This window comes from Coenobita brevimanus, chromosome 47 (assembly GCF_032717465.1).
Source record: "Coenobita brevimanus isolate Jiangsu-jjx chromosome 47, ASM3271746v2, whole genome shotgun sequence".
Lineage (NCBI taxonomy): Eukaryota > Metazoa > Arthropoda > Malacostraca > Decapoda > Coenobitidae > Coenobita > Coenobita brevimanus.
In genome coordinates, this window is record NC_137000.1 from 8,630,506 (window position 1) to 8,651,494 (window position 20,989).

General features: G+C 40.3%; 1 protein-coding gene across 1 annotated transcript in view; it reads left to right on the forward strand.

Annotated features, from left to right (window-relative positions):
* Reps (RALBP1 associated Eps domain containing) overlaps positions 1 to 20,989 on the forward strand; it is a 110,799-nt gene that overhangs the window by 33,093 nt on the left and 56,717 nt on the right. The window contains exons 3-6 of the mRNA XM_080271669.1: positions 7,843 to 7,931; positions 11,124 to 11,316; positions 11,698 to 11,926; positions 15,004 to 15,139. Coding sequence (XP_080127795.1) covers positions 7,843 to 7,931; positions 11,124 to 11,316; positions 11,698 to 11,926; positions 15,004 to 15,139 — 647 coding nt within the window. The remainder of the gene's footprint in view (positions 1 to 7,842; positions 7,932 to 11,123; positions 11,317 to 11,697; positions 11,927 to 15,003; positions 15,140 to 20,989) is intronic.

The following is a 20,989-nucleotide window of genomic DNA, read 5'->3' on the forward strand; positions in this document are numbered from 1 at the left end:
GATATAGGGGTGAGGTTAGTCACTGACCTGATAAATATGATTATATATGAGTGTGTTGTCCCAAATGATTGGTTGAAGAGTGTAATTGTAAATGTGTATAAAAGGAAGGGTGATGCCCTGGGAAGAGGAAATTGTAGAGGTATAAAGCTTTTAGATCAGATAATGAAAGTAATGGAGAGAGTTCTAGAAGGTATGATTAGAGAAAGAGTGAATATTGATGAGATGCAGTTTGGGTTTATGCCAGGCAGGGGGACCACTGATGCCATATTCATTGTTTGACAGCTTCAGAAAAAATATATTGGGAAGAAAAGGGATCTGTATTTTGTTTTTGTTGATTTGGAAAAGACCTTTGACAGAGTCCCTAGAGAGGAGGTGAAGTAGGCAACGAGAAAGCTTGGCTTGGAGGAGTGGCTGGTTAGGGTGGTTATGTCTGTGTGTGTGGGTGCTTGCACCCAGGTAAGAGTGAATGGAGATTTGAGTGATGAGTGTTCCGTGAAAGTTGGTGTGCATCAGGGGTCAGTTTTGAGTCCCATGTTGTTTATCATGGTACTTGAAGCCCTGTCACGTGACATCAGAAATGGACTCCTGTGGGAGATGTTGTATGCTGATAATTTGGTGTTGATTGCAGAGAACGAGAGGGAGGCAGAGGAAAGATTTAGGAAGTGGAGAGATGGTGTGGGGCACATGGGCTCAAGGGTAAATGCAGATAAAAGAAAAGTGATGATATCTAGGGTTGGTGGCGGTACTGTCAAAGACGAGGGAGAGTGGCCATGTGCAGTTTGCCACAATGGCATGGGAAGTAATTCTATCTTGTGCAGTGTTTGTGATAAATGGGTACACAAGAGATGTTGTGGTATCAGAGGTAGACTGCGAGATAATGCTGATTTTACGTGTATGGCGTGTTGGGCAGAGCAGATGGAGATTGTCAGGCGGGAAAGGATTGAACCTGCTGGTGAATATCTTGAGTGTGTGGAAGAGTTTTATTATTTGGAAGACATGTTGTGTGCTGGAGGTGGGGCTGGAGCTAGCACTGTGGCTAGGGTGAGAAGTGGTTGGAAGAAGTTCAGGGAGCTGTTGCCTCTCCTGACATTGAGAGGACTCTCCCTGTGTGCTATCCTTAGTCTTTGTATGCAGCATGTATTAGGAGTGCAATGCTGTATGGTAGTGACACTTGGGCAGTAAAGGAGGAGGATATTTGCAGGCTCAGACGTACAGAAATGACAATGATTAGGTGGTTGTGCAGTGCTTCCCTACGTGCAAGGTCTGGGGGGCCTGGGTTTACGATGGAGGAGTTGAGAGGTAGGATGGGGCTGGAGTGTAATGATGTTGTGATGAGGAGAGGTAGATTGAGATGGTGTGGGCATGTGGAGAGGATGGGGGATGATAATTGGGTGCAGAAGGTGAGAAGTGTTAATATTGGGGGTGGGGTTATGAGGGGTAAACCGAGAAAGACATGGGATGAGGTCTTTAAATGTGACCTCGGGGTTAAGGGACTGAAAAGGGAGGCTGCAATAGATCGTGCATCATGGAGAGCCACCATTAGGTGACTAAGGCCGACACATGCAAGCATGTTGGAGCGTTCAAAAACGAAAACGAAAAGAAAACGATATACATTATATATATATATATATATATATATATATATATATATATATATATATACAGTATATATACAGTATATATATATATATATATATATATATATAGCTCATCCCTGCTGTAATGATGAGATGTGTTTGGGAAAACCCATTGTTGAGCTGGATTATTGTTGAACAGGGACGTTATAACATGGAAAGAACATTGGAATCTTCTAAATCACATATTTCTAAACAGTGAATTCGTAATATGTGGCAACATCATGCAACAGTTTGCAATATCAGCTGTTTACCAACCACCGCTCCGATTGGGTGTGTCAGTATGTTATTCAATCTAAATCCTTATTTATAGCTTTCAGAGGTATGTTTATAAGAATGTCCAGTAGCTGTGGTAATCCAGGAATAATAAAAAGTACCCTGTGAAAGATTCAATTCAATAGAAAATAAGGAAAAGTTGCACCTGTCTGGTAAAGAGTTAATCACACCATGTAAAACTCCACTAGATGGGCACGGCGATTCCACCTGTAACAACAAACTCACAATCTCAAGTTAAGTACAGGTATACCTTGATACATGATACCCCTAGATGCGATACCCTGGCTTAATGATGGGGATAGAAATACCACCATACTTTGCCTAATGATGGCCAAACCCCGGTTTAACGATGGGGTTTGATTTTCTTTTTTTACCTATTTTGATGATATTTTAGACTAAGATTGTATGTTTAGGTTGATTTATAAACTGTTTTTAGACTTAGATTAATGTGTTTTAGCCATAGGTGGGTTGAACATTGTCATTTTGGGGTACAGTTTACTAAGTTTGATTTTTTTCCAGACTTATATTTGATGATTTTCAGATTTTATTTGTTGGTTTTACTGAGTTAAGGCTTAGGTTAGCATCTTTTACAGCTGTTAGGCCATATACATTGAGTGTAAACTTGTTTTTGGGCTCATTTAGGTGGGTTTTGGACTTGGTTGGAGAGGGGGGAACCCAAGACTGAGAAATGCATCCCTTTGCTTTAGATGTTAAATCAACCCCGATATATGATACCCCGCCTAATTATGTTTTTTTTTTTAACTAACCAATTGGATCGTTAAACCTAGGTATACCTGTAATTTTGGTACATAATTATGTAACACAGTTACCAGTAACTGCTGAATTGTGACTGCAAAAATTGAGTGGAAAAAAACAAAATTGGGGTATTCAAGGAAGCTGGCAGGTTGCCATCGGCAGTGTTTACGAACGATCTTTCCAAATGGCTGCATTGTTTATCTACCACCGCTCTGACTTGATGCATCAGTGTGTCATGCATTCTTAATCCTTATTAATAGCTTTCAGAGGTAAGTTTATAAAAATGCCCAGTAGCTGTTGTAATCCAGGAATAATAAGTAACCTGTGAAAGACTCATTTCAATAGAAAATATGGAAAGGCTGTGCCCATTTGGTAAGCTCAGCGAATTAACGATTCTCATGACAACACAGAGGCAGCTGAGGGCGATGATGACACCGCTTCCATGGCCTCCACACTGAACTTTGAGGAGTTCCTGAGGGAGATTGATGAGGAGTGAGCGGCACAGAGGTGGTAGCATGAGACAGCAGCACACTCACTTTGTGCTACAATGCTATAGTCTGCCTCAAGCCTTGGAACCCCTTCCCCAGCATCCCGGTCATTTTGGCCATAAACCTGTTCGGCCATAGCAGCCTGAAGTGGCAAATGGCTGAATCGCCTTATGACCAAAATATAGGTTAGGTTAGGTTATGTACAGCTGAGACATCTTTGGCCTAAACATCTTCAGCCTAACAGGATCACGGCCAAAAATAAATACGGCCAGTTAGTCATGAACTCTTTCCCCTTACCCCATCCATTCAAGCAGTGTCGTCAGTCAGAATCAGGTCGGAATCTTACAGTATTTTTCAGTGCCATTAGATATGCTTTACTGATTTCTTTTCCAGGTTGTTAATATTCACTGGTGACCAGTTTGATATAGGTTTTGACCAGTTTGATGCAGGTTTGGGAGTAAGGTGGCAACTCTTCCAAAATGACAGACGTATAAGGAACTCCCCATTAGATTAGTTATTGCCAGCTTGCGAAATTCTCAAATTGAGGCCTGTGCCCAGTCTCATGAGACCACAGTTTAGGAGATTCCACCATATAGGGATGCATTTAGGAGCCTTGGGATTCTCCCCCCCCCCCTCACAACCAAGTCCAGAACCCACCCAAATGAGTCCAAAAACAAGTTTCTAGCTCACTTATACCCCCAGATAGTTTTAAAGCAAGCTAAACTAAGCCTAAAAGCAGTTTATAACCCACCTAAACCCAAAAATAAAATCTTAAAATAATCAAAAATGTCTGGAAAAAATCGGACTTAGTAAACTGTACCCCAAAATGACAATGTTCACTGCATCTGTGACTAAAACACATTAATCTAAGTAAAAAAACAGTTTATAAATGAACCTTAACACAAAATTTAAGTTTAAAATATCATCAAAATCAGTATAAAGAAAAAAAAACATAACCGGAGACTGGTCATCGGTAGGCAAGGAAGGATGTTAATTTTTTACATCACTAAGGTGGGGTATCGCATAGAGGGAGATTGTATAGCTGAGTATATCTGTATATATATATATATATATATATATATATATATATATATATACACAGTAATCTCTCGATTATCTGGACAGCCATTACCCAGACAATCCATTAACTGGAGCTGTGATCTGGCTATTCGTAATCATTACTGTATTCATACATTTTTTTCATAATATCTGGACAAAATACTCATATATGGGTGGAAATTATGGTCGCACGAAAAATTTCCTCCCAGACAGACAGGAATAGCCCACCGGCGCTGCCATGCCTGGCTGCATAGTTTACTCAGCGTCCACTAGAGAACCACCCTCGCTCAGCCCCAGTTCCTGCAGAGCAGTTGTTTAGTAAACAGCTCCTCCCAGATGGTTGTTATGGTGGTGCACTTGGTGGTTTTTGTGGTTATCCATACCTGCTTCAGGCCATGTTATTCCATGCATGCATCTTCCTAGGGTGTGTGATGAAGGCCCCCCCAACCAGGGAAATGGAACAGGGTAGTGCTGACACTTTAGAAGTGGGAGATCCTGGGTAAGATTGATGCGGGATGGTTAAATCATGAGTGTTGACGTTTATTTTATTCTAGCTTTCTGTAGTGTACCGGTACCATGATTTTGTCCCATTTTACCGTTATGTTTTGTGTGCCAAATGCATTTTTCTTGTGTAGCCATTTTTTTCATGTTTTCATGTCACTGCTGGGTATGGCTCTGCAGTGGTGATTGCTTCTTTGTGGTTGATGGGTCTTCTGTCAGCTTGACCAGATAGGGTAGTGTTAAGCAACAGGAGCAAGTGTTGTATGATGTAGCTACTGTAATGGCCTTTTACACTGGCTTTCAAAGTTAGGTTATGTATACATGGGGGCCAGGGGAGAAGTCCATTATCCAGACGGAACCATTACCTTGACATTCCATTGGCTCTATTACGTTGGATAATTGAGGGATTACTGTGTATATATGTACGTATATATATGTCCCTCCATCGTATCCTCATTCTCCAGCTTCCTCTCCTCCTCAGCACCTCACTCACAGACACAGTCTCCATCAATCTCCTGTTCTTCCATATGACCAAGCCATCACAGGGTACTTCTGCTAAAGCATTCCATCACATCCACATTAACACCACAACTCTTCTTCAGTTTCTCATTTGTCTTTCTGTCTGTCCATATAATGCCATGTGCCTCTCTCAGACAAGTCATTTCTACTCCTCACTCTTGTCTTCTGTCCTTCCAACAGAGTACACATAATACAGTTAGGAATTAGTGTGCATTGGCCCCAAGAAGTGATGTGTTAGAAACCTGTGTTATGTGCGAAAAAGGACGCCAGTGAGTGTTACTGAAATGTACATGTAAATTCATTTAAGTTATTCCATAAATAACTTTTTTTCTTTTTATGCAAGGAAGAAGGCACCAAAGGCCAGGAGCCCACAAATTGCTCCCTCCAAGAAAGAACAAAAACAAGATAACAGAGAGCCAAATTCAAGATCTGTACATTTTGAGATGCCTGGACACACTGTGTTTGAAAGATTGATCACAGGCAGCAGGAAATACAGACAGAGGAGGACAGTTCCTGAGTTGACCTGTTGCATATATGAAGGACTGGGAGTAACGGTTAACTCTTGCATTAGAGAGTTGGACAGAAAAGGGATGAGAGTTTGTTGTTGGATGAGTGTTACGCGCCCGTCGTAGTGGTGGAGGGATGTAAGCAGACAGTTCAGGGGATTATTGACCATTGAAGTAGTGATAGAAAAGAGATAAAATAGTGTGGTGAACAGACAGAGGTTGAAAGGAGCCAGTAAGAGAAGGAGAGTTAATGAGATGAAAAGCTTTTGACTCCACCTTGTTGAGAAGAGCTGTATGGGGGGAGTCTCTCCACACATTGGAGTTGTACTCTACACAGGGGCAAATAAAACCCCTGGACAAAGTCAACAACTGTGTTGGGGTAAAGAAGGCACAGAGTTGGCTTAGCACATCTAGTCTCTTGGAAGCAGATTTTACGAGAGGTTTAATGTTCTTTCAAAGATAAATCCCGAGAGAATGAAACCCCAGGTATATTCAAAGATGATGCAGGATTAAGCTAGATATTATTAAAAATTAGAGGGTACTCCTGTGGAAGATGTCGGATTGATACATGCAGGAACTGAGTTTTTGTTGCATTTAAAACAAGATTACTTTTACCCCAGTGCACGCGTCCGGGTGGAAATTATGGCTGTACGAACATTTTTACACCCGGCCAGTTGGGAGTAGCCTGGTGGCACTGTCCTGTCTGGCTGGGTAGTTAACCCAGCATCCGCTAGAGGCCCCCTTGGTTGTTGTCAGTTTCTATGCGACGACAGTGTAGTGAACAGCTCCTCTCACACAGTTGAAGTGGCAGTGCACGTGGTGGCTTTTCTGATTGTTCCTTACGTGCTTCAGACCTTGCTATTCCATGCATGCCTCTACCTAGGGTGTGTGATGATGGCCCCTCCACCAGGGAAAAGGAAGAGGGTAGTGCTGACTCTGGAGAAGCTGGAGATCCTGGGTTAGATTGATGTAGGATGGTCAAATCATGAATGTTGATTGATTTTATTCCAGCGTTCTTTACTCTAGCATGATTGTATTCTATTTTACCATGATTTTATTCCATTTTACCATTGTGTTTTGTGTGCCCACTGCATTTTTCTTGTGTAGCCATGTTATTTTTCATGTTTTCATGTCACTGCAGGGTATGGCTCTGCAGTGGTGATTGCTTGTTTGTGGTTGATGGGTCTGCTTGACCATGGTAATTGCTTGGCTGTTTGGTTGTGGTGTATAGGTCTGCTTGGCCAGATTGAGTAGTGTTAAACAGCAGGAACAAGCGTTGTATGATGTACTGTAGTGGACATTTTCAACTGCTTTCAGAGTTAGGTTGTGTACGAAGGGGGGTCAGAGGAGGAGTCCATTATCCAGACGTAGCAATTACCTGGACGTGCCTTTGGCTCTGTTATGTTGGATAATCGAGGGATGACTATATTTAGGCAAACATGAGATAATATAGCCCCATTGAGAAAAGCATGAGCAGTCAAAGAGTTCAAGAATAGAACACCAAGTACATCACTTGTATTTCATTCTTGCAGCTACCAGATGATTTTATATAGCTTCTGAGAGCAATATGAAACTTTATGGGTTAATGGAGATTATATCAAACTCCCCTGGTTTGAAAAGTCTCTCCAGATAATAAAATTGTTGGAGATTGCAAGAAGAAACTTTTAAAATTGCATCATTGGACTGAAGGAATTTAAAAACCAAACATATTATATTTGTATTTTGATCTTTCCTCAGTAAAATTGTTATATCTGTTCAAAATCCTTCATTTTATCATTCCCCAGATAGGCCTCTATTTGATCAGTTTGACTGGTGTTTCACTTTGACCCTTTACAGTTAGTCCGAGGCAAGGATCGTCTACACATAGTACTGCCCAGTAATCCTAATAGCTTCAGTCATTCCTTATTAGAAGTGAGAGATGTACAGCTGTTACTGTAAATTGGAGAAATAGCATGTTTGTCTTATAGTTAGCATTGGAACTTTAGTAAGAATTATTCTTTAATATTCTGATGGCTTGATAGATAAGAAGAATGTAAAACAAAGGTAAGTTGTTGCTAGGACTTACTGGTATGTTTAGGCTGATTTGTTGTTTTTGTGCTACAGAAAATGATGTTGCATACTCCACAAAAGAAAATTACACCTCCAGTCCAGACCTGATTCAGCTTAGTGACTCAGATTGTAACACTTCACAGGTGAGTGCTAAGGTGCTCTTGTTTGTAGTCTTCATTTCATTAGAGAATCAAGATTAGGGAAAACCACACCACTATTCTCAGTTTTTTTTATTGAGGCGAAGATACACTTGATAGGTTGGTGATCATTGGCTGAATGCAACATGTCCAAATAACATTTACTAACCCAAATTTCCCCATCAGATATATGTTGTCAAATAAATTTAAAGAAATTATGAAGAAACATTGCATCCAGCCAATCATCACCAATCTGTCAAGTGCATCTTCGCCTCGATAAAAAAAAAACTGAGTATAATTTCCATTATATATTGGAAGTATTGTTTGATATTTTGTAACATGCCCTAGTGAGCCTCCCATTTTTTTTTTTTAATATAAATAATTTGTTTCATTTAAAAGAAATTTAATGTAACATAAAAAGATTATAAATAATACTGAGATCACAGCGTTGTTGTTGTAGATTAGGGAAACCCACGCCACTAATTTCCAGGATATAATGGAAGTATTGTTTGATATTTTGTAATTTGCCGTAGTGAAAGACTCCCATTTTTTCATAATGAATAATTTGCTTCATATTAAAGAACATTTAATGTGAATTGTACATAAAGGTTATGAATGAGACTGAGATCATTTAACCCCTACACCGCGGGCATGTTTACCGATGTTTTGCGTGTGCCGCGGGGTTATTCAGGCTCCGACAGACTCTCAAAAAATATTTGCCAAAAATCAGTTATTAGTCCTAGAATATTAAAATTATATATGCTTATGGCACATACCTTCAGCTTTCTCCTGGAATATTTGTTGAGCCTTCGTCAGTCACCGTAGGAATTGTGGAGACCTCTGAAGTTGGGTAACGAAGTCTCCACTTTACACTTCCTGACAACCCGTAATATGATTACCACAGCCAGATATTAACACTATAAACACTACTCTATGAATTTCAAGTAGTTTGGGATCCATACTCCAAAAAAAAACCCACTGTGAAAGCAATGAAAATTATGAGCGCGTCTGACCGTCGCACTTGCGCTAGTTCGCCCTTGGTACTCTGTCATTTATTATTCATAAAATCCCTCACACTTTGTATTTCTAGTACTATATAACACTTATATATATCTACAGTCTTCATCCATAAGTTTCCTTCAGTAGTATTAGTTTATTGTCACTGTAGGGATTCAATTTCTTTCAGTAAAATACGTAGCATTCACTTTCTCGTCCTGTATACTAGCATTGAGAGTGAATGTCACTTTCATCTTCACTCTTATAACTCATAGTATTCAGACATGCTAGAGTGAAACTTTCACTTTCATTACTCCTGGGGTATATACTCGTATTCTTATAATACTACTCATTTACATTTCTATTTACGTTCTCTATTTTATTTACGTTATTTACATTTCTATTTTATTTACACTGTGTTATGCACTGTCATGTGAAGTAACTTATAAAACTATTTTCCATTGTTCACGTATATTTACATTCATTACTTTCACTTGCTGTTTTACACATTATTTACAATTCCACTTGCACTGTTTTACTCAATAGAAAGATCGTAGTCACGCTTTTATCAATTGTCAGCCCTTTACCTCTTTCCACACGAGGTTTAGTAGGGGGTAAAGGTCACAGGGCCCTTTGCATGGGGATGAAAAAGTCCCTGAAGTCAGCATGAGGAAACAGACGTACCTCCACTTCGGAAGATGAGAGTGAACTGATAAGGGAGGGCCGGGGTGGAGGCCTACTTAGGGGATATTCAGCACTACCAACGTTAGCTCTTGAAACAGCTATGTATAGCACTGAAATGATTGGCAGGAAATCTAGACAATACATTATAAATTAGGTAGTTCCAGGTGAATGTAAATATCACTTAGGCTTCTCCCTTCCCTCCTTATGTGTATATTTATTACGAAAATAGATTATATGGCATATTTCAAGGGGAAAAAAACAGCGAAAATTAGCGAACGAGTGCACGTGAGGTGTTTTCAGGTGATAATTAGCCAATTCCAGGTGTATGGCACTCTCACTTACCTTATTTCTTTCTTGTATATATTATTTGGTTTAAGAATAGGGCATAGGGCTTATTTCAATGGATGGAATCAGTGAAAAATTCCAGGGAAGATTTACTTAGCGTAGCACGGCCGGGCAGGCGAGAGGATAGGGTAATGGAGGGGGGGTAGGGAGGGGAGTCAAGAACGGGGAGAAATGGCTAAATTGTCAACAATGGATGGGAGTACAGATGAGATTAGGAGTGCTGACTAGTGTTGGACATTGGCAGTACTGATAGATGATACAAGCCCCTACTTGGAAGCCCGGGTGAATTCAAAATAACACAGAATCACAAAAGCGACGCCCTGTGGTATGATCCCTTGCTCCCAAGCGTCACGAAAGTGACGCCCCGCGGTTAAGGGGTTAAGCATCATAGCGTTGTTGAGTAGCCTCGTTCTGTCTGGCTGAACAGACCCACCAGCCATATGCAACCAACTGCCCCTATAGGGCCATCCTGTGCAATGAACTGATGTTCCATTGTGGTAGACAGCATCCTGCCATGGCAAGACTTGGAGAAGAATGTGAAGGTTTGGTTCCTGGATGGATGCCACATTGTGTCTCTCCACGCAGCTAACAGGAGCACCATAGTAGGCTCCACATTGCTCCATTATTTAGTTATGTGGTTTATTTGGTAATATGGTTACCACCCAGCATTGTAAATGGTTCCCTGGGTTACAGAATATTATTAGGCTTGACACTGAATATGGAGCCATCTGAAGTGGAAAGAAGAATAATTAAAAGTGACAGGAAGGATAGGAGAAACAGCAGAAGAGAATGACAGATACAGATATAGAATTTTACAGGTGAAGGATGAAGTAGGCAGCACTCTATCAAGTGAGTGGATGATGGCTGTCACCACTTATCTAGCACCATAGTGTAAATGAGTACTGTACTGTACTTTTATGGAGAAAAATGTGTAGAGGGTAGAGATGCATTTTAGCCCTTCCATCCATCTATCATCCAATCTGTTATTGCTCCTTTAGAAGAGTATGGGCCTGGAGCTAGATTACTCAGTAAACTGGTACTTTGCTGTACCATACATACTTAAAATGTATAGATTATAAACTTTATGATCCTTATTATTTCCATTCTTCTACAGTTTGTAATATTTAAGGATCTCAGAAGGCTTATTGTATAATTACCATTGTTTTCCCACAGATGGTTGACGGAGGTTACCGAATGATGGAGAGTGAGGAAGGGGAAGGCGGTGATGAGAGAATGAGTGACCCCTCAGGCAGGATGGTCTCACATTCCACCTCAGTCTCCTCCCCAGCATCTGACTCCCCCACACCCACCAACAGTGTCCATGAGAAAACTTGGGGCCAGGCTCACACACATTGGCATGGCCTTAGTAAGTCGTGGCAAACCTGGGGCCATATTTTAAAAGAATCTTAATGCTTTCATTTCAGTTTTTTTTTTTTTCTTTTCATATGCTACCTACAGATGATTTTGCACAGGTTTAGAGTTTATTCTAGCTGGGGGGGGGGATAAGATAAAACCTAAGACCAACTTGCCTAGCCCCAGGCTCCTACACTCCTCATGGAGCAATTTAGGATTGGATGATGGATGGAACTTCTTCAGGATTTATAAGATACGTATAGATTATTCCCCAACTCATACCATGCATAATTTTCTCACGCATTATTGTGATGTTATGAGAATTAAAGTGGAATTCTATAATATAATGTTAATGTCTTTGTGGAAAAGTGGAACATCATTATGTTTTTTACAGTTAATGATGAACACAGACAGCTGTTGGGAACAGAAGAAGATTCCTCTGAATGCCACTCATCAGGTGAAGAAGACTATGATGTGTGGACCATAAATGAGGAGCAGCGTCAGTACTACACCCAGCAGTTTCGCACTATGCAGCAGGACCTCACTGCTCTCCTCTCAGGCACAGCTGCTAAAGAATTCTTTGAAAAATCCAAGTTGCCTGTTAATGAACTTAGTAAAATATGGTGAGTGATGGGTCGTTAATTTATATATCTTTTCTTGATAGTTGAAGGAAATTGAACAAAAGTGTGGAGTTGTTTTGATTCATTATGAAATGCAGTGTGTATTTACTCCTGATTTTTAGTTGTTGCAAGTAAATTGAATAATTTTGTTATTACAGTATTGCAGTTAGGTAAGATTGTACAGTATTTTTACAGTGTAATATTACTGTTGAATACAGTAAGACCTCTTTCTCTTGACCTTCCTGGTTTCAAGTACATCTGTACTCTGTGAGAAAATTCTTGAATAGACATTGCCTCTTAACATTGGCCCATGCAGTAGTCTTGTCTCATGTTGATTACTGTAATTCACTGTGGATTGGTCTTCCAAATAATATACAGTACTAACAGAAGTTCAGTCTGTGTTGAACAGGGCAGCATGGCTTATCTTTGGTCTTCCCTCGAGAACCTTGACTACACCATTCCTAATTGAGCTGCATTAGTTACCAGTAAAGGATGGAATTGAATTTAAACTGTGTCTTATTACATTCACAGTTTTAAGTTTGGTGAACCAAAGTATTTTGCAAAATTTCTTAAACTCCCATCGGCACGCCCAGGTGTGATGTTACACAGTGAAGGTGATTCCTTGCATCTTGACGAGCCTGGAGCCATTCACCAGTCTTCTTTCTATGATTGTTCTTTTGTATATAGAACCCCTAGATTATATAATAGATTGCCGTTTTCCATGAGACAACTCTCTTCTGTTGAAACCTTTAAGAGACAGCTGAAAGCCTTTCTTTTTTTCAAAATGCTGTGACTTGGAGAGAGGTACTGTAACGGATGATTATGGGGTTAATTATTGCCACTCATCCACTCACTCGATGTAGTGCTGCTGTTGGGTGTCTGCCCTTTCCTCTCCTCCATCCTTCTTTCCTTCCATCCTCTTCTGTCTTCCTTTCCTTCATTCTTTCCTTGCCCTTCTGCCTATGGGTAACTTTACACTTCCTCTTCTGTCTTTCTTTCCTTCATTCTTTCCTCTTCCTTCTGCCTGTGGGTGACTCTACATTGAGTGACAAGCCAAATGGTTTCCTGTACACAAGAAAACCATTTACTATGCTGGGTGGTAACCATACAACCAAATTTTGGCACCTGGTGGGTTAGTGGGTAATTATTGCACTCCAATCGGATTGAGCCGGTGAAGGTTTATATCCAAGGGGTGGTTGGGATTGTTCATGTAATGCCACTCGGGGATGAGTGAGGCTGGTCACTTATCTTATATGTCGGGACCAGCTCCCTAGCCCCGGGCTCCTACGCTCCTCATGGGGCAATGTAGGATTGGATGATGGATGGATGGATATATATATATATATATATATATATATATATATTGAATAACCATGGGGACATCACACAACCTTGTTGCACACCCACATTGATCGTTAACCATTCACTTGGATGCCCATTTACCGTTACACTTGCCTCACTGCCAACATAGAAACTCTTGATGGCACTTAGCAGCTTACCATCTACACCATACATGTGCAAAACCTTCCACAATCCTTCTCTGTCTGCTTTGTCATATGCTTTATCCAGATCCATAAATGCCATAAACACCTTATAATTCTACTCACACGCCTTCTCCACTGTCTGTCTCACTGCAAATATTTGATCCACACATCCTGTGCCATTCCTAAAGCCACCCTGTTCATCACTCACTAGGACTTCTGATATCTCTCCTACTTTCACCATAATAATTCTTCCATATATTATCACTACCATACTCAGTAAACTTATCCCACAGAAATTCTTGCACTCACTTCGCTCACCTTTATTTTTGTACAGGGGTACAACCCCTGCCTTTTTCCACTGTGCTGGCACAGTTTCACTCGTCCATGCCTTGTTACATATCTCCAACAAGCACTTCATTCTGCTTTCTCCACTACACTTAATCATCTTTGCATACACCTCATCAACCCCAGCTGCTTTCCTGTTTTTCAGCCGCTTCACAGCATTCTTCACCTGTGCAAGTGTCACGTTTCCCGGCACTGCATTCCTGCTCTGCACACCCCCAAAACCAATCATGTTTACAGCTGGTCTGCTGTCTATTTTCCTATTCATCAGGCTTTCAAAATACTTTCCATCTGGTCCTTACTTCATCCCCATGGGATAATAATCTACCATTTACTTTCCTTCACCCCCGTCACCAGGAGAACAAAATGGGGATATTTCAGTAGAGGGGGAGATTTGGGATTCTGTGAGGAACAGGGCTAGAGGGGATACTGATTGAAGAAAAAAATGAACTGAATTCAAATTGGTACTAAAACCAGGGATATTGCTGAAGTTACCATGTTACTTTGTCTTGAGAGTCCCCTTGTTATCCAAACACTGATTCAGTAACTCTCAGGAGATTGTTTGTGGGAGGTCTTTACTGTACATTAACACTTCTGCTAGCAGCTCCCTGTTTAGCCACCACACTACTTATTTTGCTATAGAAGGCATCCCTTAGTGCTTGGTTTTTCAACTTCCATATTTTCCTCCTACGTGCATAGGTCCTCTTCTTCACCACCCTCACCTTAAGCACCAGAAAATATATTCCAAAGGTATTATAAGGAATTTTTTAGATGTAGCTTTGAGATGCTACCCTTACAGACCTGGTGATGTAGAGTCAGCAGTAATTGCCATTTTTTTTCCCCTGGTTATTTTCTGTCTTTGGAGATAGCTGAGAAAGAATGCAGTATTTCTTTGATGTCCTATGTCCAAGTTGCTTTGTACCTATTATGGCACAAGAGGGAGAGGGTATTGTACTTGGGGATTCAGTTTCCGTATGACTAGTCCCTGGAGTCATGCTCTGGATAACCTCACCCTATGTGAATGTGTGAAATTGAATTACAAGGATGGTTACAGACTTATTGCAGATATATTTTGTACAGAATAAGGGAGCCAGTCCATGAATCTGTTACAACAACAACAACAAAAAGTTAAAATGTGACTTAAGCTAAATTGTCACTAATCCTATGGATTATACAGTAAGTGTAAATAAACATCCTACTGTGTACAAAGTGAATGAACTGATGTAGGGAAACATGTCTTTCTTCTTTACACAGGCAACTCGCGGATGTAACACGTGATGGAGCACTCTCGCTGGAGGAATTTTTCACTGCCATGCACCTTGTGGTTTTACGAAGAAACAACATTGAGCTGCCCGATACCCTCCCACCCTCTCTTTACCCAGTCCTACAGGTATTATCTTCCTTATTAGTCTCATTAAATACAGATTTATACATTCTTTGTACTTGTTTTGTTCTAGGTTTGTTTTGTGTGGGTATGCTGTACGTGGCTCTGCATGTGTGAGGAAATTTTCACTGACATAGCATGGGGTACGCCTTTAAGGGATCAGTGTTCAGTTAATTGCCCTTAACCCACATACTGCCATGTATATCCCCAATAGAGGACATGGCTCTGACTGCGACGTATCCTAGTAGAGACCAGTTAAAATGGAATTTCCTTTGCCTTTATGTGTGTGTGTTCGTGCCTGCGCGCGCGCGCGCACACACACACACACACACACACACACACACACACTGCAAAAACAGTGCACAAAGATTGAAAGTGGCATAAGCTAATGTAGATGGTCTAATCTCAGCAAGGCTAGAAATAGACGATTTCATGAGGGTAAATGAGCCAGACATTATGTGCTTTTTAGAGACCAGGCTAAGAGAGAATATTGAAATCCAAACAGGAGATGGGAAATATAAACTATGGAGAAGAGATAGAAAATAAAAAATGGAAGGAATGATGATAGCAGTGAAAAAGTCTTAATGTGGATAGTGTGGAACTGGGAGAAGGTATGGCTGAAGTGATAATCATGATACTAGAAACTAGAGGGAAAGGCAAGAGAGACATCACAGTAGCATATGTCCCCCCCATAGAGTGAGGAGGAATATCAGGAGATGTTGTTGGACACAGATACCTACAGAAAGTGATTGAGAAAAGCAACAGCATAATCCTGATGGGTGACTTTAATTGTAAAGAGGTAAACTGGGAGGTGTGGGACTCAGGTAGTAGTGAAGATTCGTGGGGCAGTATGGGTATACTGTTAAATATAGCAGTGGAGAATGTTATGTCCTAGTGGATCAAAGAAGAGACAAGATTTAGAGGTGATGACACACCAGCAAGACTACAGTAGATTTCATTCTAAGCAAAGAACCTGATCCCATTGAATCTTTGAAATATCTGTGTCTTGTAGGAAAAAGTGATCATGTAGTGATAGAGTTCCAAATGATAGAAGGAAGTAGGGAGACGAGATGAGCTATACAGGCATGGAAGATACAACTTTGGGAAAGCAAACTTACAGAATTGAGAAAATTTTTCAAAGAACTTGGTTGGTGAGAATTCAGGGAAACGAGAGATACAGAAGAAGTGGGATATCTTTCTATATGTCTCTAATACAGGTGTGGAATGTTCCAAAAGTTAACGGGAAAGACAACTGGAGAAATGACTGGTTTAACAAAAGGTGTATGATTGCAAAAAAAGAAAGGGATAATGCATGGAACAAATGGAGAAAGAGAGGTAATGATAGAACAAAGGAAGAATATAAAAGAACCAGAAATAAATATACAAGAATATGTAGATGGGAAGAAAGAAACTTTGAAAAAGATATACAAGTTGACAAATGTATGAAGAACCTAAATTGTTTTACAGGTTTGTTAAGAGCAGATTGAAACAAAAGGAAGGAATCAATAAGCTGAAAGTAAAAGGAAAGGTCTACAAAGATGCTGTAATGCAAACGGAAGTAATGGACAAAAGTTTCCAATCGGTTTTTTCTAAAGAAAGTGATTCTATGGAAGGGAAAGGGTGTGAGTAGAAATGTAGTGTTAAAAGATATAGAAGTGGAAGTGTAGGAAGTGTATAAATTGCTGGAAACTCAAAGATGCAAGGAAGGTCCCAGAGCCTGACGGGATCTCAAACTGGATACTAAAGGAATGCAAAGAACAACTGGCAGACAAGATTTGCGGTTTAATTATGTGTTCTCAGTTAGAAGGGAAAGTGCTCCGGGAATGGGAGAGGGCCAATGTGGTACCAATTTACAAAGGAGGGAATAAGTAAGAACCACGGAATTATAGACTGGTGTCCCTGACCAGCTTGGTCACAAAATTGTATGAGAGAATCTTGAAAGGTAGATGAATAAAATATCTGGAGGAGATGGACATTTTGGCAGAAAGTCAGTTTGGCTTCAGAAATGGAAGGTCGTATATCTTAAATTTGTTGGGCAACTACACTAGGGCAATTGATGTGCTACAGGAGAGAGATAGTTGAGTGGATTATGTATATTTAGATCTGGATAAAGCCTTTGACAAGGTACCCCCATAAGCGATTTACATGGAAATTGGAGCACATACAAGGACTAAAGGGAAACCTCTTGATGTGGATGAGAGACTTCATGAGAGACAGGCTGATGAGGGCAGTAATAAAAGACAAGACGTTAAGGTGGAGGGAAGTAATATGTGAAGTCCCACACGGCTCGGTGCTGGTGCCTGTAACGTTCGTGATGTACAGAAACGTTATGGTGGATGGAATGAACAGTTATGGCAGTCTGTTTGCAGATGATGCGAAGATCACGAGGAAGGTAGAAGTTGAAGAAGATTGTAAAATGCCACAGGAAGACCTGGACAGGATTTACGATTGGAGCTGGGTATGGGAAATGAATTTCAGTGCAAAAAAAAATGCAAAATACAGGTATATGTACACCGGTTCAACGATGCAATTGGTTAAGTAAAAACCCATCGCAAGGTGGGGTATCATATCTTGTGGTAGATTTAACATGTAAAGTACTGTATAGGGATGTGTTTTTGAGCCTTGGGTTTCCCCCCCAACCAAGTCCTACTTCCACCCAGATGAGTCCTCCCCCCAAAAAAATTTAAAGGCAATCTAATTGGCCTAGCAGCTGTAAAAAAAGCTAACCTAAGCCTAAAACCAGTGCCTGTCTCGCATGTACCCAATCAAGGTCACTGGAGAATGCGATCTCTGACTCGTATTCAAACTCAGTAGAGAAGAAACAGCAGCATTGTATACAATCCCACCATGAGACGGTCCCAGGACAATTAAATAACATCTCTTATGCAAAATAATACTGTATGAATGACACAGAATTGTTCAAGATGCGAATTGTTGTTACAGAGAATCGTTGATGTTTTGACTGGGCATTCTCTTGACGAGGAATGCGATTGATGATGTGGTAAAGATAGTTTTTTCAACAACCCCTCTTTATGTTGTTTTTGGTACTTTCCTGGTTCCAGAGCTCCTTTATTTTCTTCTCTCTTATGGGGGTAGGGGGGGTTTTCAAGAATACTCCCCCAGTATCCCTGCTTGTCGTAAAAGGCGACTAAAAGGGTTGGCGGAGGGTTAGTGCCCCTCCCTGGAAAACAACTAACTAAAAAAACAAACAATAAGCCTCGGACAAGGACTGACCAAACGATGACGACCAAGGACTGGACAAAGGACATTGTAATTGGAACCTGGAATGTAAGGGGAGCGAATGATGAGGTGAAAGAGAGAGAGATTGTCCAGGTGCTTGAGGATGGGAAAGTGGATGTATGTGGAATACAGGTAACTCGCACGGAACACGTGGGTTTCGTTCCTACCGTGCCGTGTTAGGTGCGAAATCGTGTATATTTAAACTACTCTGTATTTTGCTCCCTAGACCCCCCAAATGTGTTGTTTTGCTGTTATCTGTCACTGGTAATCACTAGAAAGCACTTTAAGTGGTTAGGTTTATTTAAGTTATAACTCAGAAATACAGTACTCTAGAGCAAAACTTCAACACACAAATACTGTACGTAAACACAAGGAAACATTCCGACTTCGATCATAGGTAATCATATAAATCAGGTTAACTGGTACCAGTGCTTTAACTTACAAGTACATACCAGAACAGTACATATTTAACTTAGAAATGCAGTACTGTGATATCGAATGATTTCAGTACATAATCTGTTAAGAATAGCTGGAAAAAAAAAAAATGTTATGAATACATTTTCACCTTTTTGATATATGTTTATGGTAGTTTCGAGTTATTTTTTACATTATCGTTGTGCCCATGCTTGGAAAAGGGAGCGAAAGAGTTGAATTTTCAGTCCTAAATGAGAAAACTGCACGTCCTCCAAGGCTCGACTCTGCCGCGGGAGAATAAAGTGAAGGATCAGGAAGTTGTGTCACAACTTCCAGCTCCCACACCACGAGAATGGCTAAAAATAAAATCGTAATGCAGTTTCAGAACTAACAATAAGTCTAATTATTACGAATACAGATACAAAGCAGAAATAAATACGTTTACAGACGGGGAAAACGTACTTCTTCCGTCATAACATGTTCATCTTTCTCTATCATTTTACGTTCATCTTTATCATTTTACCTTGTTATTTTCACAATATATATTGCTGTCTCGTAAACAGGGTGGTTGTTTGTGTTTTGCAAGGGAGGAAAAAGGTTGTATTTTCTGTCTGGGTCAAGATAATGGGTGTAACTGTGTCTGGTTAGGCATGGCCACGAGCGAAAAAATCGTACATCCACTCCTCACGATAGCAGGTGGTGAACTGACAGATGATACATAACATGAGAGGGTGAAGTCAAGGTCAGTCTCATGTCTCAGATTTTCGTTCACTGCCCGAAAGTTTTCACAGTTTTCTACAAGTTGCATTGCATCAAATGATCCAAACCATTACAGCAAACCTGAGCAAATAGGTAAAGATACCAAGACAAAAATGTATTTTTCTCTTATTATAAGTCTTTAACGAACAAACAAAAATGGCAATATTCCGATTCCGATCATGGGTAATCATATAAATCAGGTTAACTGGTTACAAGGCTTTATTTAATGCTTTAATTGCTTACTAGTACATACCAGAACAGTAAATATTTAACTTACAAATACAGTACTGTAGAAAAGCAGTACAGTAAGAGTTTAACGAACAAACAAAAAAGGCAATATTTCGACGCCGATCATGGGTAATCATATAATTCGGGTTAACTGGTTACAAGGCTTTATTTAATTATTTAACTTTATTTAAGTGCTTACAAGTACAGTACATACGAGAACAGTAAATATTTAACTTACAAATACTGTACAGTACTGTGGAAAAAACGAACAAATAAAAAAGGCAATATTCTGACGCCTATCAGGTAAACTGGTTATAAGACTTTATTTCTTGCTTTAACGTTATTTAATAGTACTTTAAGTTGCACATAAACTTACCAGAACAGTACAGTACTATAAATATTTAACTTACAAATACTGTGCTACTGTACTCGGAAATGTCTCACTCACTGAATAATTTCCCGCCTAGATCGTCACGTAATCAAAACAAACCGCGCGCTGCGGTGATGTTCGAGGTTTTGATTTTTCAAAGGCCTCTCCTGCGTTAATTTGTAGTTTTCGTAATGGTTTTTTAATCTTACGTTGTCTTACATGTATCCCAGCCCTTACCGTGTATAATTGCGAGCGCGTTCCGTGAGATCGTGTTCCATGCGAGTTACCTGTAACTGAAACAAAATGGAGAGGAGAAAGTGTGAGAGAATGGGAGTATGGATGGGGTATATGTGCAGGAGTAGGTGAGAATGAGAGAGCAAAGGAAGGAGTATGTATAGTTGTGAGTAAAAGATGGAAGAGGAGCATAAGACAGTATGGATCAGATGGGTCAAGGATTGTGTGGGTAAAGTTGAAAGTTGGAATACAAATGTGGGCGATTGTGTGTGTGTATGCGCCAACGCAAGATCGTGCTAGAAGAGTGAGAGAAGAGTTCTGGACAAATGTAGAAGTGTGCATGGAAAAGTTTGGAAGGAATGAGAGAGTGTTTTTGATTGGTGATATGAATGGTAAAGTTGGGAATGTGAAGGTGGATGGAATAGTTGGTGAGTGGGGTGTGCCTGCTGAGATAGATGAGAATGGGAGTGCGTTAGTGGACATTTGTGCTGGGAGGGGGTTGGTGATAGCCAATACCCTCTTCAGGCATAAAATGATTCACAGGTATACATGGCAAGTGATGAGAAGGGTGGGTGGTGAACTGAATGAAAGGAAGGCAATGATTGATTATG